Source organism: Xenopus laevis, chromosome 8L (genome assembly GCF_017654675.1).
Source record: "Xenopus laevis strain J_2021 chromosome 8L, Xenopus_laevis_v10.1, whole genome shotgun sequence".
Lineage (NCBI taxonomy): Eukaryota > Metazoa > Chordata > Amphibia > Anura > Pipidae > Xenopus > Xenopus laevis.
The window spans coordinates 17,612,847-17,638,047 of record NC_054385.1 but is presented as its reverse complement, the minus strand read 5'-3'; the positions used below and the strand labels follow the sequence as shown (position 1 = coordinate 17,638,047).

The window sequence follows — 25,201 nt, the reverse complement described above, 5'->3', positions numbered from 1 at the left end:
TTTGATTGAAAACTTTGAAACAAGAGCTGGGTTTTTAAATGGAGTGCTATTGTGCGCTATAAGGCTAGCGGCAGATGGAGAGATTAGTCGCCCATCAACAAATCTCCTCTACTGTGGGCTAATAATCTCCCCGTACTGCCTTCCCGCCGGCAAGAATACGTATCGCCAGCGGGATCGCTTCAGATTTCCGAAGTCGCCAAAGCGCATTCTTGCCAGCGGGAAGGCAGCACCGGAAGATTAGTCGCCTGCAGTAGAGGAGATTTGTTCCTGGGTGACTAATCTCCCTGTCTGCCACCACCCTAAAGCAGGTAACATTTATTGATCTGCTGTTGAAAGCAGGCAAATGTTGTACCTGTTTTATACATTAAGACCTCACTCTTACTTGTTAACTATTTATCTTTTATCCATTCTCTTGGGTGTATTTCATGTGCTCTAATTTGCTTTACATTATGTTAGATTGTTGTGCAGTGTGTGGGTATATTTGGTCTCCTACTTACAAAGGGTTCTTTCAACAGAGATCACCAGTTTTGCTGGTTCTTTGCTTCCTCCTTGTGGTGGAAGTGTAAATAACATACAAAGTGAATTTTGAAGCCAAATATAATTTTTTACATAATGCAAAAAAGGAAAAGAAAACTAGTTTTTAGCTTTAGCCCTGCTAATATGTATTAACACATAAAAGGACTGATGATGTCCACAATTATATTTTAATTCAATTGAATTTGTTTTTTTTCTAAAATACTTCTTGGTTATTATTTGATATTTGCTCTGACATCTTTTATCTGTAGACAACCACCCACCAGGTCTATTGTGTTCAGTAGGAATTTGCTTCACTACTATGCTCTGATTTACTTTATTGTACTCCGAGAAATAATATGATTGCCAGTGAACAATTTCCTCCTTTGCACTGGCATTAATGGAATTTCTTATTGTGCATATCATCTACAGGTTGGTCAATTCCTTGTGGGATCAGACTGTAAATTACTGTATATCATTATAATACACAAAAGCCATGAATATCTTGTAAATTATATCCTTATAAACAGTGAGTTCTGATGTCATCAGTTATAAACGGTGAGTTCTGATGTCATTTCTGTCACATGACTCACCGAAACTTGTGTATTATAATAAATAAAGTACCCCCAGTTGCAAAATATGAGGATATTAGAAGTTACCTCGGAGTTCCATGACCTGTATAAAAACACTCGGCCTTCGGCCTCGTGTTTTTATATGGTCATGAAACTCCTCGGTAACTTATAATATCCTTATATTTTACAAGAGGGGGTACTTTATTCACTATATAATACACGAGCCATGAATATCCTGTAAATTCTATCCTTTTAAATGGTACTTAGTAAGGCCATTGGTTATAATCGAAGCTTAGTGATGTCATTTTTGTCACATGAAACTTGTGTATTATAATAAATAACATACCCCCTGTTGCAACATGTGAAGATGTTAGAAGTTACCTTGTGTTTTTATATGGTCATGGAACGCCTCGGTAACTTATAATATCCTTATATTTTACAAGAAGTACTTTACTCACTTTATAAACGGTGTGTTTCTGCGCCAGATCGCGCAGTTTATAACATTTGCAGCGGCTGCTCTCTCCCCTACCCTTGTTTTCTCACAGTTAACTTTCAGGCTCCGCGCTTCCTTACTTCCCACAACGAACTCCACCTGTTTCACTCACTCCCATGTATCAGCTTCTCTTTACTTCTTCTCACGTCTCACTCCTCCTGCAGCTGTCTCCCCTGGTGTTCCTCCCTTCCTCACACAATTCCTCTCTCCACTCTCGTTCCCCCTCCCATGCAGTATCCCAAGTCTACCTCCTCCTGCAGCTGCCTCCCCGTGTCGCACCCTTCCTCACATGATTCCTCTCCGCTCTAGCTCCCCCCTTCCATCTACTATCTCAAGTCTCGCTCCCTCTCCTATTCACTCTCTCAAGTCTCACTCCACCTCCCGTCCACTATCTCAAGTCTCACTCCACCTCCTGTCCACTATCTCAAGTCTTGCTCCCCCTCCTGTCCCCTATCTCAAGTATGGCACCCCCTCCTTCCCTTGCCTCCCCCCCATGACGTCACACAAAGCAGGCTACTTCAAAATAACCTGAAGAAGGCTAAAGAAACAGGTACCTAGCCCCCCTAAAAGGGCTGCAGTGAAAGACATAAAAATCAGCAAGGACAGACAACAGCTAAATAGACTAAAGTATGCCATTTCGAAAAAAAATTTTCGGCCTTATGCTTTTATATGGACACAACTCATTGGTGACTTATAATATCTTATCAATTACAGTAGGGGGTACATTATCCACTATATAATCTCTATATATTGTTCTAGCAGCCAAGCAACTCTAGAATATAGGGTAGACCAAGTGCTGGCATACGAACGCTACTACCAGCAGTTTACAGTTTGGGTTAAATTAAGCACTGGCAATTTAATTTTTTGTTTAGCTTGATAGATTTTACCTTGTTAGTTGGGGCAGTAGCTTCAGGGTTACCTTGTGTCAATAGGCACAGCAGTGGCACCAAGTTCAATTATATGGAAGAGCATTCAAAACTTTTACTATGATGTGGCCATCGATATTTTGAGATCATGTGCAACTAGTCTTAACTTTTTATTTTTTGTGTTTTTTTTAGTTATTTAGCTTTTTGTTGAGCAGATCTTTTGTTTGATATTTCAGCAGGTATATGGTTTCTAGGATCAGTGGCATAACTATATGTTACTGGGCCCCACAGCAAATACATTTTAGAGCCCCCAACATATCCGGAGGTTGTCCTGTTTTAGCAATATATGTTGATATTGCTCTTTATTTGGCCCTCATGGGGCCCCTTTTTCCTCCTAGGCCCCCTTGCAACCACAGGGTCTGCTTCCTCTGTAGTTACACCTTTGGCAAGGGTCTTATTTACCCGAGCAACCAGGCAGTGGCTTGAATGAGATACTTGAATATGAATAGGAGAGACACTGAATAGGAAGTTAAAAGACCAGTAACAATTTTTTTTTTTAAAAAAATTTGTTACTACTTAATGAAAAAAAACCACCAAGGCAGTTTTAACTTTCAATTCGCATAGTCTTTATTAAGAAATTAAGATTCTTTGCTTGTGCTCCTTTTTCAGAAACAGCGACAATCCATCGTGTGGAGCTCGATTTCTCCTTCCTTCTATAGGATATAGCCAGGGAGGAGAAATTGAGCACCGCACTATGGATCGTTGCCCTGTTGCAGTTTTTTTTTTCGGTTAAGTAGAAGCAAGTTTTAAAAAATGTTTTTTTTTATGTAACTGGTCCTTTAAGTAGGAAAAAGTTAGAATAGCTTTGCAGAGCAATAGTTTCTTAGTGTCAGGGTCAGTGACCCCAACTTAAAAGCTGTAACGAGGCAGAAGAAGACAACAACAAAAAAATATTTTCTCATCCAGTTAATTTTTTCCCGCCTACTTGCTGCATTTCTAAAGAGGAATTTGAGTTGCTTTACTATGAAAGTTGATGGAAACGTTCAGTAAGGACCTGTTGTTTACACTTTGCACCCCCTGCTGCACTTGATTAAAGGGAGTGTCATGGGAAAAAAAATTTTTTCCCAAAATGAATCAGTTAATAGTGCAGCTGCAGCAGAATTCTGCACTGAAATCCATTTCTCAAAAGAGCAAACAGATTTTTTTATATTCAATTTTGAAATCTGACATGGGGCTAGACATTTTGTCAATTACCCAGCTGCCCCATGTCATGTGACTTGTGCCTGCACTTCAGGAGAGAAATGCTTTCTGGCAAGCTGCTGTTTTTCCTTCTCAATGTAACTGAATGTGTCTCAGCGAGACATGGGTTTTTACTATTGAGTGTTGTTCTTAGATCTACCAGGCAGCTGTTATCTTGTGTTAGGGAGCAGTTATTTGGTTACCTTCCCATTGTTCTGTTGTTAGGCTGCTGGGGGGGGGGGGTGATATCACTCCAACTTGCAGTACAGCAGTAAAGAGTGATTGAAGTTTATCAGAGCACAAGTCACATGACTTGGGACAGCTGGGAAATTGACAAAATGTCTAGCCCCATGTCAGATTTCAAAATTGAATATAAAAAAATCTGTTTGCTCTTTTGAGAAATGGATTTCAGTGCAGAATTCTGCTGGAGCAGCACTATTAACTGATTCATTTTGAAAAAATTTTTTTCCCCATGACAGTATCCCTTTAATGACCCCCCATTTGTAAATGTTGCTAGTTCTTTATGTAAACAATACCATAACAGCAAATACCATTTGCAAAAAATTCCTTTACCCAAAGATAACTGTCCCGAGGCTTTTTTCAGTAAAAAAATATCATTTTATTTAAATTAACATTAAAACTCAGATACAAACTGACCCCACCTTACGCGTTTTGCACCCTCCGGCGCTTAGTCATAGGTGTATCCTGGAGGGTGCAAAACGCGTAAGGTGGGCCTGGTGGGGTCAGTTTGTATCTGAGTTTTAATGTTAATTTAAATAAAATGATATTTTTTTACTGAAAAAAGCCTCGGGACAGTTATCTTTGGATAAAGGAATTTTTTGCATATAATTGCCTGAGAACTGGGGCGAGTCCCTAAGGCTTAACTAAGTTGGAAATCAGATGTGGACTCCCAATTGATGTATAATAGCAAATACCATTTGACAGCATTGTGGATCTGATGGTGCTTGGACCATCGTCCATACATTGTGAGCAGTCCGTCATCACATGAAATATACATTTTAAAACTTGCAGTTTTAAAAATACAATACATGATGTCCAAGGACATACTCTGCACCTCTGACTACATCAATGTCTGCCTTCTAAGTGGCAGATTGGCTTTCGGAAAACCCAATTACTGATCATACCACCATTTCTTTATACTCAAGTGGAATGGAATGGAGTGGAATGAGTAAACATCATGAGCTATAATGGAATTACACAAAGGCATTTAAGTGTTCATAATTTAAGCGAACAAAAGATTGAATAATAATCAACCACTGTGAGAAGAAAAGTTTTGTGATATTTTATATAATGCAAAGTGTGTATTAATTTCTAATTCACTTATTGTTGGGCGAATCAATTTATATTTAGAGATAGCATGCATGGCCTTTAACCTGTGCAGCCTGACAAATTGCTTAAATACAGAGTTGTTGGCATTGTTTTCTATTGTAACTCATAAACTGTTTAATAGTACAAGAAGCATGTAATAAACAGCAGGTCATGGGTTAACGTGACCTGTGAGTTCTGAAAGGATTCTTCTATTCCATAGTGATTATTATTGATAAGTTAATACACTTACTCCCCCGCATATAGTACTTAGACCTTTTACTGTTGTGTGATACAGCTTCAATGAAGAATAGTAAATGGTTTCATAAAAATAATATATATAATATATATATATATATTTGAAATGGAGGAGAAGCACTTATTAAATAGTTGCTGGCAGTGGCTGGGTTTCTTATATTCTTGGATGGAACTATAACAGTAAGAAGGTAAAATGTGTATCGCTCTTTTTGGAGTAGACTCATCACATGGAAAGTTGGGTCCAGGTGCTCATGCCCCAGACCTTCAGCTAGAAGAGAATTCCACGATCCTTCATTACACAGAATTGGGCTGGCACAAAACTGGATCTCAGTCAATGGATAGATGCTAAATATATTAATTGAAATCATAAATTTATTATTCATTACATCTTCAAAAAAAAGCCTTATGCGTTTCAAGCCTTTCTGGGGCACTTAATCATTGACTGACCCAATAGTTAGCATTTATCCTTTGACTAAGATCCAGTTTTGTGCCAGTCCATTTCTGTTTAATGGTGGATTGTGGAACTTTAACAGGCTACCAGGCTAGCTTGGTTGCCCAATGCACAACCAGGAAAAGAAGTCATCTATTCCCTCTTGCTAGGGCCAAAAAACATTTAACACCTACAATAAATGCTTCAATATATGTGACTGCATTTCCAAAATTTTTCTGAGAAGCAGCAGAAAACAATTAAAAACATAATTTTGGAGCAAATGAGGTATACAAATTCATCATTTGTTTTAGTCAATATTATTAGTCCATAACACAACCCAGTGCTCAGTGCCTTGTGATTGACTGGAAACAACAGCAGCGATGTAGTAGTGTAATCATACAGCATCAGGCTTTGCTTGCTTTCATAAAAATATTTTAACAAAATCAACATTAAGGGGCAGATTTATCAAGGGTGAATTTGAGGGAATTTTCTTAGCAAAAAAATTCAAAATTCTAAGTAATTGTTTGGATACTTCAACCATCGAATAGAATACTACGACTTCGATTCGAAGTAAAATATTTCGGATATTCGACCATTCAATAATCGAAGTACTGTCTCTTTAAAAAAACTTCGACTTCAATACTTCGCCAAATTAAACATGCCGAAGTGCTAGCCTATGGGGACCTTCAACAGCATTTTTCAAGTTTTCTGAAGTCGAAGTAGAAACGTTCGATCGTATGTTAAAATCGTTCGATTCAAAGTATTTAATCGTTTGATCGAACGATTTTACTTCGACTGCAGAATACACAAATTCAATGAAAAAAAGTTTGAATTCGATATTCGAAGTATTTTAATTCGATCCTTGATTAATCTGCCCCTATCCTTTTTTTCCTATTTTAATTAAATTCTTAACTTCTAGGCATTTTCAGTCAAATGAAGTCAAAATGAATAACATTATTTAAGCAGCCATAATTTTACATACAATTGGCTCTATAGTGTTTGCTCAGTGCACCTGCAACCTTTGCCTTGTTCCTTTTCTCAGAATAATTTCATGTTTTCTCATAGAGTCTTCTTTTGAATATTTTCAAATTTTCACATAGTAGATTTTTTTTTTTAATTAAATTTGTGGCCTGCAAATGGTTAGCTTTCAGCAGTGGTTACTTTAGCTGTCATTGCAGTGGAGGAGGCCGACAATTTGAGACTGAGGTAGGATCTGGCATTTCTTTTAATATTCCTGTTAATGTTTATGAGTGAGATGTCTTTGCTGGATAAGCATTTCCGGATCTGTATCTGGTTTTTTTTTTGGCTGTCTTGAGAATATGCTTGATTACTGACAATTGTTGATTCCTTTTGTTTTTGCACTAGTTCCATAAATTTAACTTGTTTGATTATATGGGGGGCAGAGCCATTAGATATCCAATAGGAATGCATGGAGAGTGGTGGAATTTTACTGTGCTGGGCTCAGTTTAATAAATCTGCCCATAGTGTATTTGTCATTGAAAACAAGATGCTTTCCCTCTGCAATCAAATATTGCAAGGTTCATTCAAAAAGTACATTCAGTTTTAGCTTGTTGTTCTCCAAAAAACATACATGTAACAAATAGAACCATCAGCTGATATACAATATGACCGTCTGTTTATTTTCTCTATTTTGGACAATTAAAGGAGAAGGAAAGCCACAGAGGCATTTTATTGCCAATAGATTAGCTGCAATAGTGCAAGCTAGAATGCTATATTTATTCTGTAGAATGTTTTACCATACCTGAGTAAAAAGCTCTAGAAACTCTCTGTTTGTTTAGGATAGGAGCTGCAGTATTAACATGGTGTGACATCACTTCCTGCCTGAGTCTCTCCCTGCTCTGGGCTCAGATTACAGTAGAGAAGGGAGGGGGGGAGAGGAGCAAACTGAGCATGCTCTTGCCCAGGGCGATGAGGTTTAAGATGAAGGCAGGAAGTCTGATACAGAAGCCCATGTGTACACAATAGAAGGAAATAAATGTGGTGTTTCTTTTGACAGAGGACTCAGAGCAGCATTACTTTGAGGGTTTACTGGTGTATTTATATAGACCTTTCTGATAAAGCTTACTTAATTTTAACCTTTCCTTCTCCTTTAAGAGACAACTTTGTCAAGGCAAAAATAAATTACATAAAATATAAACATAATACAGCAAGAGAAGTGGGAAATAATTACTAGAGGATGTTATTTAAAATAATACACTGGTGTGACTATCCTAAAAACTGAACGTACCTAAAAAGATCAGCCTTTTACAATGTGGTTCTCCACCTATTGCCTAGGCAATTTTTGTTTTCCAAATCTATTATAAGGACAAATGTTCAGAGGATACAATGATAAGGTATGGGAGTCTATAGGAGATGGCCTTCTCATTATTTGGAGCTTCTATATAATGGGTTTCCTGGTAAAGGATCCCATACCTGTAGAACATTTGATTTTCTATGGTAGAGCCAGTTTAAGGATTTTGGGATAAGACTATATCATGGCTTTAGAAACTGATGATTGGAAACTCATTTTCATTACAAAATGAAAATAAAAAAAAAACATAGACAGGGTTTTGTATTCATAATGCAAACTCTTTTTTTTCATTCTAACAGTTTATGGAAATCCAATCAGAGAGTCAAGTGCAAAAATGTTTAAAAAAAAAAAAAAAAGCGAACACAAATTAATTCCTTTTTCTATTGAGTATGAACCATTCAGATACCATTTTGTATTCACAGACAAAGTTATTCAGGTACATGGGGAAGGAGAGTGGCTGCTTTTGTTCAGTGTTTAATATTTCACACAAATAACTTCTACAGATTATCTTGCTTTGTGCTACCAACTGGTAATAAAATGAATCCTGAGATGTTCCACGCCAAAGAGCACTATTAATAAATCTAAAAACTATTGTATCTTTCTCTTTTCAAGACAGATTTAGAGTTTCTGCAAAACATTTTTTTTGTCTTCTTACTGTGAGGGATTTTCATCTACAGCAGTAGAATAAATATGAAATTAAAGACATTTTTGTAACATAAAAAAACAACTTTGCATTGTTTCTAATCTAATTGTAACATAATTTTACAAATGAACCTTATATTGTATTAAGATTTCAAAACCACACAACACCCTTTTTGATATTTACACAAAACACAGGGCTTATTGATAAAAGTATGCACACAATGCAAAAAAATATGTGCAGAATTGCTTGCAATTAAATGCTATTCACAAAGGTACTTGTGCCTATGAACCCTCTTTCCAAAGTGGGCTACTGTAGGTCAGCAATTTGACGAATTGCAGCAAATGGGCAAAGAACATGTATGGGATCCATTATCCAGAAACCAGTTATCAAGAAAACTCCATACTACTCCCATAGACTCCATTTTTATCAGATAATTATTTAAACATTTTCCATGTAAAAGTAGTATTTTGTACTTGATCCCAACTAACATATAAGTAATCCCAATTGGAGCTAGAACAATCCTATTTGTTTTAATTAATTAGACTTAAGATATGGTGATTAACGATCCCTTATTACGGAAAACCCCAGGTCCCAAGTATTCGAAATAACAGTTCCCATGTACAGGGCATACCATAGAATTCTAGCCTTGATTGGTGTTAATTCCAGGGCTCCCATTACATATTGCATCTACACTGCAATTTACTTGCCCTTAAAGAATCACATGCTAATGCTGCTGCTGATTGAAGCCACCAATAGGAATTTGTGCACAGTTTTCCAAATTTGAAACATGTTATAGTGCAAGCTTCCACTATTACACTGGGATTCTTGTAACATTTCAATATGAATAAAATTGTGCTGTGTAAGAAGCGCATTAAGTAAAAGCCTAATATTTGATCTTGGGCCAGAGCCACCAAAACAGGAAATTTCTGTTAAAATGTGATGTTACTTGCAGACTAAGACAAACCTGTTTTGGCTATTTTACCTGTTCATATGTGTTAACACTAAATTGAAACAACATATACAGAGCATTTGTGCCATATAGTTATTGGACCTGTTATCCAGAATGCTCAGGACCTGGGGCTTTCTGGATAAGGAATCTTTCTGCAATCGTTTTACCTTATTTAAATGTCTTTTTAAATAAATGTGTTAGCACCCCAAACATCTGATACACACTAAGGGGCACATTTACTATGGGTCGAATATTGAGGGGTTAACCCTCAATATCTGACCGTCGAAGTAAAATCCATTGACTTAGAATATCGAAGTCGAAGGATTTACCGCAATTCGTTCGAACGATCGTAGGAAAAATTGTTCGATCGAACGATTAAATCCTTCTAATTGAACGATTCGAAGGACTTTAATCCATCGATCGAACGATTTTCCTTCGATCAAAAAAAGCTAGGAAAGCCTATGGGGACCTTCCCCATAGGCTAACATTGTACCTCGGTAGGTTTTAGGTGGCGAAGTAGGTGGTCGAAGTTTTTTTTAAAGAGACAGTACTTTGACTATCGAATGGTCGAACGATTTTTAGTTCGAATCGTTCGATTCGAAGGTCGAAGTAGCCAATTCGATGGTCAAGTAGCCAAAAAAAACGTTTGAAATTCTACGTTTTTTTCCTTCTAATCCTTCACTCGAGCTAAGTAAATGTGCCCCTTATTATATAGTAACAAATACACTTGCTATGGAATAATTTGTGAACTTGTGTGAATTATGGAAATATACCTGATGTTTTGAAGGAGGTAAGTTCAACAACCTGTAATAAAAAAAAAAAGGTCTGGGTTTATAAAATGCAGAACATGTTTTTACATTTTATCAGGGAGAATTTGCAATTAATAAAGCTGGCCATGCCACCTTATTTGTAGAAAGGAAGTTTGGATTTGTTGGCTAACATAATTTTCTATGCGGCAATACACGCTCCCTGCATTGGTTCTCTAAAATAACAGCGACAAATTAGTAGGTTAATACTGATCATGGGAGAACAATAAAACAGCCCCTAAAACATATCCCTATGTAAAAGCAAATTACTAATTGTCAAAAAGAAATATGTATGGTTGCTTCCATTCAACGTAAAAATGTGTCGAGGGGACAAAGCAACAAAGGGCTGCAGAATTTCAAATATTACTGAAGCTACAGTAATTGAAGATGCTCAGAAAAAGACTCATCAATACAAATATTCTGTATTTCAACACATGCCAAATTGTATCTCTCTCACAAAAATATTCTATAGCTCCAAATAGAAATGCATTCCTTAAAAGTCTCAAACAAATGTACTGTATAAAGTAAATGCATTCCTACTAATGTACAGACATACTTTGCATAACATATGTGCTTGCACAATGCACCCAGGTCCTGGGTATTCGTCTGTTTGACAGTGTAGCAACATATTATACTCTGTTCTCTAAGAGCAGTGGGTTTCGGGTTGGTTCTGATATCCAGATTGCTTGGGATTTCCAGTTAAGGCATCTTTCCACAACACGGAGTACTAATGCTTTACATTTACAAAGGGGGGACAGTATGCCCCCCTTTTTTAACACATTCACTTATTCCTTTAATCAGGAAATGTATATGGTTTTGTTCTCTCTTGAACTAAACAAGGCAAACAGGGATGTGAAGGTCATCCATGTTTGGTCCTTGTAGATAGATATTTAGATTACCAGTATATATATATGTCACCCTTCCTTCACCAGTGTGTTGTGACTGTTTTGAGTATCTGCATAGGTATTGTAATCATCTAGACAGACCAGACAGAGTAGCTTTAATCTCCCTATTTGATCAGTTTAACTTAAACAAAATTTCAAAAAAATACAATTTCTTAAATTTCTGAATAATAGGTTCCTAGATCAACAGATCCGAATTCTAGTTGTACAGATCTAAAACCTGCTATTATTGCTGCCAGTCTTATTTTAGAATCAGCTTGAGCTACAAAAAACAGGTCACAAACGGACCGTGCACAATGGTGTAAAGGATACATAAATAGCTAAACCTTATAATACATTTTATATTTTTAATGTTTGGCAGAGGCATTTTTCTTGGACTTTAATGACAGCAAACATACATTTGACAAACTTATCTTTCCCTAGGATTAGATTTCAAAATTTCGAAATGTGTTTTCCTCAATTTTCTCATGCTTTTCTCAACTTTTTCTATTGATTCCAATGGTAAACTGGCAGGTAGTTAAAAAAAAAAAAAGGTTGAACTCGATGGACATGTTACTATGTAAAAAAAAAAAAAAAAAAAAAAAAAAAAATCTCCACTAGTTTATGGATTCATATTTATGGATATTGATAGGTTTCAGGTTTGTGAAAATACTTGGAAATGCCTAAAAGATTGATTTGCTTGAACGGAATTTGCTAAAATGTCACCAAAATGCTCGCAAAAAATGGATACATGCCAATAAGGTTGATCTCATGATGATTGTGTTTATCCTTAAAGGAAAACTATACCCCCCAAACAATGTAGGTCTCTATAAAATGATATTGCAAAAAACAGCTCATATGTATGCTTCATGTAAATAAACCATTTTCATAATAATATACTTTTCTAGTAGTATGTGCCATTGGGTAATCATAAATAGAAAATTGCCATTTTAAAAAATAAGGGCCGCCCCCTGAGATCGTAAGATTCACTGTACTCACAAACATACCAAACAAACCACACATGTTAGGTCACATGAGCCATTTAACAGACAGAGTTCTATCTTTTGCTTCCTCACTTCTTCCTGTTACAGTTAGAGTTGTAGTATTTCTAGTCAGGTGATCTCTGAGACAGCACACAGACCATCACAAAATGGTGGCTCAAGGCAAGAGATGTAAAAGGGCAATATTTACTTAAATATATATTCCAGTTTGGCAAGATTCTTTAATATGCCACTTAATATGATATGAACTATCTGTTGCTTAAGTGTTCATTTTGGGAATATAGTTTTCCTTTAAGAATTAAGCATCTTGAACTTTTATACATCTGCTCTTGCCTCTAGGAAAATGCTTCAACCAATACAGGCAGCTGTACAGTCCCTTAACACGTTATTGTATATATTTGTGCAGTATATAAATACTAATACACCAGCCAATGCTACACACCCACTTAAAAACCATGTTTAGCATGTTCTTATGTATTGATGTCCTCTATGAAGCCTACAAAACAGCACCCCTGGCAAAGTTAATGTTGTAGCACTCCTGTATAATGTGCTTGTGACAACATAAACTAGGTCAGCATGTCCTGTCTTAGAAGCCTTTTATCTAACAGACTAGAAATATTTACATATCTATATAGGTATGCTGCCAATTTTGGGGACATATACATGAACAAGACCACATGGTCTACTCCAACGTGATTTCTAATATCCATAATTTTAATTGAAACTTCTCTCTACTTATTCAACTTTTGATACCTTTATGGCTTTCATGCCCCTTTTACGCATTCTTCATGCCGACACAAACCATGCATATTTTTTAAAACTTGAAAAAAATATTATGACATTATTAGATGTGATGTCTTGATCACACAAGTTTCAGGTTTATTTTCTTTTCAAAATAAAACGGAATTCTGAGCCTACATTCTGGCACCAAAGCACTGAAGCTTATTATCTGAGCAATTCCAGCTTTATTATAGTGTCCGCTATACAATGTTTTCTCTTTTGTAGTATAAAAGCAACATATTAGTATTAAATAAGAAACATCAAGGGCAATATTCAGCAGACAATATAAGTATATGTGTGTGTGTGTATATATATATATATATATATATATATATTCATATAAAAAGAAAAAAGAAAACATTTTCAGTTAAAGTTGAGTCAACTCAGTGCTACTATGAACAATGTCTTGCTTGTTGAATGTATATCTAATGAAGAGCATTGTCATGTGTTTAAGCAAAGAGGAAGTGACAATGGAACAAATAAATTAAAAACATTCTGGGAATTTCAATACATTAAATAGAATTTATTTCTATCGGGATCACTGATGAATGCTCCTCTTATTTCTGTGGCTTCACAAAATGGCTATAGAAATTTTCAAGGTTTCTTCTGTACTGACTTGTGTGCTTGTATTAAGACTAATCTTTTGATGCAGGTATACTTGCATAAGAAAATATATCCGAAAAAACGTCATAGTTCAAAGAACTACAGTACTAAAACAATGGCATAAATATCGGTAATGGTTAAGGTGGAGGAAGCGGTATACAGCCCTATCCATCTCTGATGCTTTCTTTGTTGTAATCCCTCCTTATCAAGAAGGACTACGATTTTATTGTTAAACAGTGAATACCCTTTCACACAGACTAAAGTGGAGCACTTTAGTGTTATTGTTTCACTTTCGAGTCAGATTGCAATAATGAACTAGCACACTTGAGGAAGAAATCTATCTTTTTTGCTAACTATACTTCAACCACCTTACTTGGTACTTTCCTCAAGAGTTTTCTTCCTGACTACAGAATTCTTGTTAATAGCAGCTCACTCATTGAGCAAACTCTCTGTTTTGCATTCATATGAGGTGCATTAAGGCCAAAGCACAGAACTGGCCAATGAACCTCAGGTGTGTTGGACAATATGATAGATAATTAGAGCCTTTAGTCATTGAATAGTATTAAAATGATGAAGTATTGTAAAGTCCATAGGGCCACATGTTTTTTTGTAGTGGTGAAAGTAAAATTATTGAAAATTGATAAAAGGTATACTGTAGAGAGTGGTTGATTTAACTGGTTCCTAAAAAGGACTAAATAAGTACCTTTTTTTGATATATAAAAATGGGTATTTGGTGATTATTGTATTTTTAGTCAACTTTCAAGCTTTTGGAGAGGGTAATAAGGGATTAGAAACTGGAATATATTTTTGGGAGGCAACAAAAGCCTTTTTGATTACTGAGGTTCTTGCTGTTTGTGAGGTCCACCTTGGATTGTGGCAGACGATCCCAAAGTTCTGGATTAATAGATCCCAAAGTAATTCAGGGAAGTTGTCCTTGGAAGTTATTTTAGGGGCACTAGCAAGGCAACATGTCCTTTATATGAATACAGAACTTCTCAGTGATTCCTTTTTATATTATTTTATTCTTATAGAAGCAAATGCACTATAAAGAAATTGTTTACACAGAAAAAAGTCTAGCAAGAGTTGTCTAATACTCCTCCAATTTGCAGATACACAGGCAATTATGTTCCCATGGAACTATATGAAGAAAGGTGATTTCTCTGAGATTTCTTCTGTACATTATTTGAAATGCATCAATAAAATACACTGCCCTCCCACCTTTCTGAAGGCAGAACGCACACAAGGTGCTCTTTATGCAAAGACTGAAGTCAACCGCACAGATCAGATCAGCTGCTTGTATCTAGCTAGGAAGCACCATGACCTTGGCATTTGGACTGGCAGAACTTTATATTTTAGGGATTTTACGTTCCTCATACAATACTGGCCTGATCTATAAGCTCTTAAGTCAGTTTCACATGCTCAGAGCGAGTAACTAGGCAGTAGGTGGCATGGACAGCTTTTGGAAGATTAATTTAATCATTGATAGAGGCGCTGCTGAAAATCCCCCTGTTTATTTTTTTAAAGCAACAAGTGTTACAAAGCAGTCTTCTTAGCTTAATGAGTTCTCTGGAAATAGGATTTAGAAACAGGTATCCAGCTTACAAAAGCTAAGCTGGTGGAAAACTACAAGTTAATCAGGTTTGCTAAACTGTTCTCTTAAAGGGAAACACATTCAATTCCAAATGCTGGAATTTATCCATTTATAATACACATAAATAACTTGTAAATTATATCCTTAGTAAAGGTGCTTAACGGTTAACGGTGGCTCACTGAACCTGTGTATTATAATACATTAAGTACCCCCTGTTGTAAAATATGAGAAGTCAGAGTTCTATGACCTGTATGAAAGCACTCAGGCTTATATGGTCATGGAACTCCTAGGTGGCTTTTAATATCCTTATATTTTACAATAGGTACTTTATTGATTATATTTTGCCTAATTAGGTTTTAAGGGATAACAAAATAAACTGTGTGAGCAGAATATGCATTATTATCTTTACGAGTGGGGGACATATATTACTTGCTTAAGCCAAATGATGATCTATTTTATTCTATTCTTGACAATGTTCCATTGAAATCTAGAGAATGAGTTTTTAAAGGTAACATAATAATTGAGGGTCAAAAGACACATATGGCCAATTTATTATTCAAATGCATCCCTTTTGATGCATTAACGCAAATTTAAAAAGAGAACAAATTTTATTCATACTCTAAAAGTTATTCCTTCCCTCAGTGTTTCGAAAAGTGTGAACATTTGAGGATAATGCTACTACAGGTATGGGACCTGTTATCCAGAATGCTCGGGACCTGGGGTTTTCCGGATAATGGATCTTTCCGTAATTTGGGTCTTCATGCCTTAAGTCTAATAGAAATTCATTTAAACATTAAATAAACCCAATAGGCTGATTTTGCTTCCAATAAGGATTAATTATATATTTGGGATCAAGTACAAGTACTTTTTTATTATTACAGAGAAAAAGGGAACAATTTTTAAAAATTTGGATTATTTGGATAAAATGGAGTCTATGGGAGACAGCCATTCCATAATTCGGAGCTTTCTGGATATCGGGTTTCTGGATCCAATACCTGTAGTATGATAATGAGCAATGCCTCCTGTTTATTTTTGCACTTCACAGCAGGGATTAATTTAGAGCACTGGTTTTTAGGCTTTTTGTATTCAAGTTAAACTTTTTCCAGGACCCTCTTTGCTCAAACTACATGCAATCAAAGTGCTACTAACACATGAATAACGACAGAATAATACATTATATCTGACATTTATGACATCTTAATGGGCACATGGAACTGCGCTTTAAATGGAAACATTCTCTACTTACCGTTGTGTCAGTTGACAAGATGGAAGATATGTTAACTGGGTGATTGGCAACCAGGTTTCCTAAAGAGAAAACCATTTATAGTTAAAGCAACAACAACAACAAAGATTGCCCATATTCAATGAGGTCCTCTTCATTTTAAGCAACTTTCCAATAGGCATTGATTAAACATTTTCAGTGGTTTTATGGTTACTTCTTAGGGCAGGGGAACTCTAAGCAGATTGTCAAGGAAACATGAATGTATGCATTTTCGCACCGATCACTGCTCCATGTAGTTCCGCCCCAAAGCTCGCCTGTCAATGGAGCTGTGGGGTGTACGAGCAGATCCCCTTTTCGCCTTTGTCTGCGGAGGAAAGCAGACAATCCACTTGTGCCCTTACCCTAATATTTGAAACTAGGGATGCACCGAATCCAGGATTCAGTTTGGGATTCGGCCTTTTTCAGCAGGATTCGGATTTGGCCGAATCCTTCTGCCAGGCCGAACCGAATCCAAATTTGCATATGCAAATTAGGGGTGTGGAGGGAAATCGTGTGACTTTTTGTCACAAAACTAGGAAGTAAAAAATGTCATGCATATGCAAATTAGGATTTGGTATTCGGGCAAACCCTTGCAAAGGATTCGGGGGTTCGGCCGAACCTAAAATAGTGGATTTGGGGCATCCCTATTTGAAACACTATTTCTTTATGCCTCAGGTCTTCTCTGGGTCTTTTAATCAGTTTTTATCAGCTGGCTTGCAACATTAAAATTAAGTTTATGTATAAGAAACATTTAGGGGAGTATTAATTAATAATGAAGTCAAACATTCCTGATGATGTTGCCCACAGCAACCAATCAGCAATTATATTTGAACAGTCACCCACAAGTTAGAAAACAAAAGCAAAGATCTGATTGGTTGCTATGGGCAACATCCCTAGTGAGGTTTGTCTCCAATGTTAATAAATAAGACCCTTAATACACAATAATCCAATTAGATCCTTTGCGTTATTATAAGTCACAATTAAATCCCTTTGTGTTATCTCATACTGAGTACTAAGTACTAAGTACCAAAGAACAAATCTGTCCCATTTCGCTGAATTGTAGAATTTTGCTGCAAATTCAACTGGCAAAAAATTGTGTTCATCACTACTCATAAGCAGACAGAAGTAATGCTAATAAATCACACCTAGCAACTGTAATGGGCCCGAAGGCACAGTAATAGTGTAGACCAAAGAGGAGACCAGACCAGGTTCGAGGTACAAGAGGGTTTATCCAAAGAATCGTCAAAATACAGGCAAATAGGTCAGACCAGGCAGAAGACAAGCAGAATCGAAAAACAGGCAGAAATCGGTACACAAGAATCAATATAGAAGATAACACCCAGGAACTCTGTAGCAGGAACCTATAGTTGGGCAAGGACTGGAAGGGGAAGTGCGTTTAAGTAGTCCCTGGGTTGGCGCCAATTTTGACGCGCTTGCGTCAGACGCAGACGCCAGCGTCCTCACAACGCAGACGCCAGCGTCCTCACTAATCTACGAACCAAGATGGGCGCATGGACATCTGAGCTCCTGACCCAGGAGCACTCCTCGGGACCGAACCCCTTCCACTCGATGAGATATTGAAGAGTGCCCCTGGAAAGACGAGAGTCCAAGATCCTCTTCACCTCGAATTCCTGGTGATCGTCAACCAGGACTGGAGCTGGGGGAGAAGAAGAAGAAAAAGACACAGCAGGCTTAAGGAGAGAGACATGGAAGGCATTCGGGATCCACATCTCTGGAGGGAGTTGAAGACGAACCGCCACCGGATTGATGATTTCAATGACAGGAAAGGGACCGATGAATCTGGGACCAAGCTTGGGGGTAGGAATCTTCAGGCGGATGTTACGGGTGGAAAGCCAAACTTTGTCACCAGGAGCATAGGGTGGAGCGGAAATCCTCTTCTTGACGGCAAACCTCTTCTGGACCAGGGAGCTCTTCTGCAGATTAGAGGCAACAGCAGCCCAAATAGCCATCATGTGGGCAGCCTGATCGTTGGCGGCAGGGACATTGGTGAGGAGAAGATCCTGAGGGAACGCCAATGGATTCTGACCGTAGACACAGAAGAAAGGGGACTGATGCGAGGAAGAATGCAAAGCGTTGTTATGGGCGAACTCAGCCCAGGGAAGGAGATCCGACCAATCGTCTTGGCACAGGGAAACATGGCAGCGAAGAAACTGTTCCAATGCCTGGTTCACTCTCTCAGCGGCTCCATTGGACTGTGGGTGATAGGCAGAAGAAAATTGCAAAGAAATGTTGAGAGCTTTGCACAAGGATCTCCAGAATCTAGACACGAATTGTGAGCCACGGTCAGAGACGATCTCGACAGGAAACCCATGGAGATGAAAAATATGTTGGATGAAAAGCTTGGAAAGTTCAGGAGCAGAGGGAAGTTTGTGGAGGGGAATGAAATGAGCCATCTTGCTGAACCTGTCAACGAAACCCAGATGACAGTGTGACCGGAGGAGACAGGCAGATCCACAATAAAATCCATGGCAAGATGAGTCCAAGGACGAGATGGAATGGGTAATGGAAGAAGGAGTCCTTTGGGGGGAGAATGTCCAGACTTGGAAATGGCACAGATGGTGCAAGAAGAAACAAAGTCTTTGACGTCCTTCCTCATGGATGGCCACCACACCAGGCGAGAAAGGAGTTCGGTAGTCTTCTCCACTCCGGGATGGCCGGCCTGTTTAGAACTGTGAGCCTGGGATAGAATAGACTGGCGACAATCAGGTGGAACAAAGGCAACCCCTAGAGGAATATTGTCAGGAGCAGAAGCTTGAGCGGAAAGGATTTGTGAAGCCAAGGAGGGAAATAGGGCAGCGACGATCTTAGAGGGAGGGACAATGGGTTCAGGATCTTCGGAGCAGGGAACTTCAGGAACAAAACTTCTTGACAAAGCATCAGCCTTTCTATTTCTAGAGCCAGGACGAAAGGTGATGATGAAGTTAAAACGGGAAAAGAATAGTGACCATCTGGCTTGTCGGGGATTCAAGCGTTTGAGGGACTGGACAAATTCAAGGTTCTTATGGTCTGTAAAGATGGTCACGGGGATGGAGGATCCTTCCAGTAAATGTCTCCACTCCTCCAGGGCGAGTTTCACTGCCAATAACTCACGATTCCCCACATCGTAGTTCTGCTCGGAGGAGGAAAATTTCTTAGAGAAGAATGCACAGGGATGTAACTTTCCATCCGAGGATGATCTCTGTGACAAGACAGCTCTAGCTCCCACATCTGAGGCGTCGACTTCGAGGAAGAAGGGAAGAAGGAGTTCGGGGTGTCTGAGAATAGGTGCAGAAGAAAAGGCAGTTTTCAAGGATTCAAAGGCTTCCAAGGCTAGAGGAGGCCAATGCTGTGGTTTACCCCCTTTGCGGATAAGGGCCAGGATAGGAGAGATCTTGGAAGAGAAACCTTTAATAAATTGTCTGTAATAGTTGGCAAAGCCAATAAATCTCTGGATAGCCTTGACACTTGTGGGGAGGGGCCAATCAAGAATTGCTGAAACCTTGGCTGGATCCATCTTGAAACCCTGCTGGGAGATGATGTATCCAAGAAAAGGGATGGAGGACACTTCAAACGAACATTTCTCCAATTTAGCGAAGAGACTATTCTTTCTTAGGCGAAGAAGAACTTCTTTCACTTGGGAGCGATGCTCGTGGAGATTTTTGGAAAAGACAAGAATGTCATCCAGATAGACGACAACACTTTGCCCCAACAAGTCTCTGAATATATCATTTACGAACTCCTGGAAGACCGCGGGGGCATTACAGAGTCCAAATGGCATGACTAGATATTCGTAATGCCCGTCTCGGGTATTGAAGGCGGTCTTCCATTCGTCCCCTTCACGAACTCTAATGAGGTTATAGGCACCCCGAAGATCCAGCTTGGTGAAGATCTTGGCCCCTCTTAACTGATCGAAGAGTTCGGAGATTAGGGGGAGAGGGTAACGGTTTTTAATGGTGATTTTGTTTAACCCCCTATAGTCGATGCATGGTCGCAGACCTCCGTCCTTCTTTTCGACAAAGAAAAATCCAGCACCAGCAGGGGAGGAAGAAGGGCGGATGAAGCCTCTTTGGAGATTCTCCTGAATGTAGGTCTTCATGGCAGCCGTCTCAGAGGGGGAAAGAGGATAGGTGCGACCCCGGGGAGGCATGGAACCAGGAAGAAGTTCGACCGGACAGTCATAGGGTCGGTGAGGAGGAAGAGTCTCTGCAGAGCCCTTATTGAAGACATCAGCAAAATCTTGATAGACGGATGGAAGGAACAAATTGGAAGAAACAGAAGAAACCTTGATAAGGGGTACGGCAGGTAAACAGTTCTGTTGGCAATAGGGGCTCCAGCGGGAGACTTGAGTGGAGGACCAGTCAATGACTGGATTATGGGAGCACAGCCAGGGGAGCCCCAAAACGAGTGGAGTTGAAGGGCAGTCGATGAGTAGAAAGGCCAATCTCTCCAGATGCATGGTGCCCACTCTAAGAGAAAGTTCAGCGGTGGTTTGAGAAATAATGGCCGAAGACAGAGGGCGGTCATCAATAGCCAACACTCACAGAGGAGAGGCCAAGGGTTGTAGGGGAACCGCATGACGAGCAGCAAAAACTCTGTCCATGAAATTTCCAGCAGCACCAGAGTCCAGGAAAGCTTGCACTGGGATTTTCTGGGAACCGAATTGGATCTGTGCTGGAAGAAGGAAGCGTTGAGTAGAGGGTTGGGGAGAATAACAAACACCACCCAGATAGGTCTCCCCAAACCTACCTAGGTGTTGGCGTTTCCCGGCTTCACAGGGCACTCATGGGCGAAGTGCGATTTGCCCCCACAATACAGGCATAGGCCAGCAGCCCTTCTCCGTAGCTTCTCCTGTTCGGAAAGACGAGCCCGTCCGATCTGCATGGGTTCCTCAGTAGATGGAGCAGAGGAAGCAGAAGCCGCAGGAGTAGGAGAGGGGAAAGCAGTAGCCGGATTGAAGAGTAGGGGTCTCTGGAAGCGGGGAGCCAGGGTGGATTGGAACCGGGGATACTTCTTCGAACGCTCTCTGTCAAGCTCGACTTGAAATTCCCTCTGTCGGGTGTCAACCTTTATAGCCAGCGCCACCAGATCCTCCCACTGAGAAGGAATTTCCCGGGAGACCAAGTCGTTCTTAATACGCATGGCTAGGCCGTTGTAGAAGGCGGCATGGTACCCATCATTGTTCCAGGTGGTCTCCGCCACTAGGGTGCGGAACTCGATAGCGTACTCTGGAACAGAGCGAGTGCCTTGCTGGATCTGGAACAGGCGAGCCGAGGATGCCATAGCTCGACCAGGGGCATCAAAGACGATCCGAAGTTCACGGATGAAGGCTCTGGCGTTGTCAATCAAAGGGTCCCCCTTCTCCCACAGAGGTGATGCCCACTCCAAAGCCTTCCCCTGCAGGCGAGTAATCATGTACCCCACTTTAGCTCGTTCGGATACAAACTGACCTGGCAGCAGGGCGAACTGGATCTCGCACTGGTTGATGAAACCTCTGCATGCATCAGGATCGCCGCTGTAGAGGGGAGGCGCAGGAATGCGAGGTTCAGAAGGCTGGAGAGTGGGCTTGCAGGAACGGCCACAGGGACCGGGGCCACAGGTGACAATGCCGACAACTTGTCCAGAATAGCTTCTAGAGCCTGACCGAAGTGAGACTGCTGGGCTTCGTATGACTGCATGCGGGAAGCCAAACCGCGGATAGCGCCACCGACATCAGGTGGAGCTGGGGTCTCCTCCGAAGGGTCCATGGCCCAACTATACTGTAATGGGCCCGAAGGCACAGTAATAGTGTAGACCAAAGAGGAGACCAGACCAGGTTCGAGGTACAAGAGGGTTTATCCAAAGAATCGTCAAAATACAGGCAAATAGGTCAGACCAGGCAGAAGACAAGCAGAATCGAAAAAACAGGCAGAAATCGGTACACAAGAATCAATATAGAAGATAACACCCAGGAACTCTGTAGCAGGAACCTATAGTTGGGCAAGGACTGGAAGGGGAAGTGCGTTTAAGTAGTCCCTGGGTTGGCGCCAATTTTGACGCACTTGCGTCAGACGCAGACGCCAGCGTCCTCACGCTGGCGTCTCGACGCCGGCGCCCGATTCTGACGCCGGCGTCCGTTCCGTCGCCGACGACCAATCCTGGAGTGGGAAAAAGGTGAGGTCATAGACCTGTGCCCAGCAGGAGCCATGTGGTGAGGCAGGCAGTCGCCATCTTGGACGCCATTTTGAGAACATGAGATAGATTCCATTACAGCAACAACCTCTAATAACATATCAAAGCAGATCATAATGCGTCTCCTCTCCTACGATACAGTGAGTGCATCAGTTTCTGCTTTACATTAGTCTACAGGGTACAGTTATAAAATTCTGCATTAACAAGCAGCAATTACCTTTGCCTTTAAAAATATAATACACTCGATTTATATCATATACTTACTGGTTGATGGCTTCAGTATCTTCTTCTGAAAAAAGTTTGCAGCACTAGTCTTATTTATGCTTAGTGAGTCGCACTTAAAGGGATACTGTCATAGGAAAAAAATAATTCAAAATGAATCAGTTAACAGTGCTGCTCCAGCAGAATTCTGCACTGACATCCATTTCTCAAAAGAGCAAATAGATTTTTTTATATTCAATTTTGAAATCTGACATGGGGCTAGACATATTGTCAATTTCCCAGCTGCCCTAAGTCATGTGACTTGTGCTCTGATAAACTTCAATCACTCTTTACTGCTGTACTGCAAGTTGGAGTGAAATCAATCAACAATGGGAAGGTAACCAGATAGCAGCTCCCTAACACAAGATAACAGCTGCCTGGTAGATCTAAGAACAATACTCAATAGTAAAAACCCATGTCCCACTGAAAAACAGCAGCCTGCCAGAAAGCATTTCTCTCCTAAAGTGAAGGCACAAGTCACATGACCAGGGGCAGCTGGGAAATTGACAAAATGTCTAGCCTCATGACAGATTTCAAAATTGAATATAAAAAAATCTGTTTGCTCTTTTGAGAAATGGATTTCAGTGCTTCACTATTAACTGATGCGTTTTGAAAAAAACATGTTTTTTTCAGGATCCCTTTTAGTTATAAATAATAATAACAAGATTTCCCTAGTAGGGATATATGTAACATATAGTGTCGGAGATTTTACTTACCAATGCTAACTGTGTTTTTCAGAGGGGGGTGAGTTGAAACACTTGAAGGTGGAGTCAGACTTGGTTTCCCCGTGTCCCATATAGTGTTTCTTTGGCTAGACACGTAGTTTGTTGGATTTGAACAGTTCTAGAACAGTATTATTGGAATGAGATTTAGGAATACAATTTGGGTAACAATATTACAATTTTCACATAAATTAATGGAGAACTAAACTGTATATTGGTCCCTAAACTCAAGTAATTGACAGCAGCCCAGAGATTATGCTGTCAGCAGAAAAAGATGACGGGAAGATTCCAGGGGCAAATTCAGAGGGAAAGAACGTCAATGCTAAAGGAATGTGATAGAATCCCATAAACATAATCTGCAGCATTTTTAGCCAAATTTGTTAAACTTTAAGTCTCCTTTACTTTGTTAAGCAATGTCATAAACTACTTAGATTTTGCTGTTGATATGCTAACAGGTGGTTACTATATTAGCTAAAGAACACTGATAACCAGCTGTAAGAGGTAAGGCATTTAGAGATGTGATCAACAATTTATAGCTGGAAACTGTCATATTATGCATAAATATTTGTCAGGGAATTTATGGGGAATAAAGCATTAATCTTGGTGACTAGATGCTTTGTTACATATGCCCAGCTAGCACATATAAAGGTACCTACATTAGCATGGAACACAAGGCTATTGCAAAAGCAAACACTGGGAAGATATGCAGGAGGCAGTAATCCATGGCAACCAATCGAGTTGAGCAAAAAACAGATTGTGGCTAGAGCCCATGCAGAGAGAAGCCTCCTACATTATTCAACCTCAGGACATAATTTCTATAGCTATCCTTTATTGTTGTTCTGTCTTTTTTAAAGAGTGTGAGCATCACTTTACTTAAAATTCATAAGATATATGGAATATTTTTGTTTAAACTCACAGTAAAAGAGAGAGCTTTTTTCTTGTCCTTGATTCTTTGAATTGCATTTCGAACCTACAGAAAGAAAGTTACTTGTTTTAAATAACAGTAAACATTATCCAATAAGTGTTTCTTCACTTGCCTTTGGATATAGGTAGTGATAAAACATATTGTTAAACTTTAATGCAATGTTTGTATTCTCAGGTGCATGCTGCACTTATTTCAGAAATTTTGCTTGATGAAGTCTTAAGGATTTTTTACTTTCTTCTAACAGTGGTAAGAAGACTCAATGGGCTCTAAAGCAAGTCTATGTTACACACTTGGGGGCAGATTTATCAAGGGTTGAATTTCGAAGTAAAAAAACGTCAAAATTCGAATAGGTGTAGTACGATAGTCGAAGTCAAAGGTTTTTTTCTGCTAAATTAAAATCCTTTGATCGCCTGATGAACTCCTTCAAATCGTTCGATTTAAATGTACGATTTTACAAAAAAACCTTTGACTTCTCAAAACTTAGCCAACGGCTCATATAGGTTATAGGAGGTTCCCCCATAGGCTAAACAGCAAATCGGCAGGTTTAAGGTCGAAGTCAACGTTTTTTAAAAAGACAGCATTTTGATTTTCTTATGGTCAAA

At 39.3% G+C, this 25,201-nt stretch overlaps 1 protein-coding gene across 2 annotated transcripts in view; it reads right to left on the bottom strand.

Moving 5' to 3' along the window:
- The window catches only part of LOC108698872 (adhesion G-protein coupled receptor D2), an 81,631-nt gene that overhangs the window by 6,658 nt on the left and 49,772 nt on the right, over positions 1-25,201 (bottom strand). For both annotated transcript variants that reach the window (XM_041572492.1, XM_041572491.1), the window contains 4 exons: positions 24,591-24,644; positions 23,669-23,795; positions 16,509-16,567; positions 10,374-10,404 (listed from right to left, as the gene is read on the bottom strand). In XM_041572492.1, coding sequence (XP_041428426.1) covers positions 10,374-10,404; positions 16,509-16,567; positions 23,669-23,795; positions 24,591-24,644 — 271 coding nt within the window. The remainder of the gene's footprint in view (positions 1-10,373; positions 10,405-16,508; positions 16,568-23,668; positions 23,796-24,590; positions 24,645-25,201) is intronic.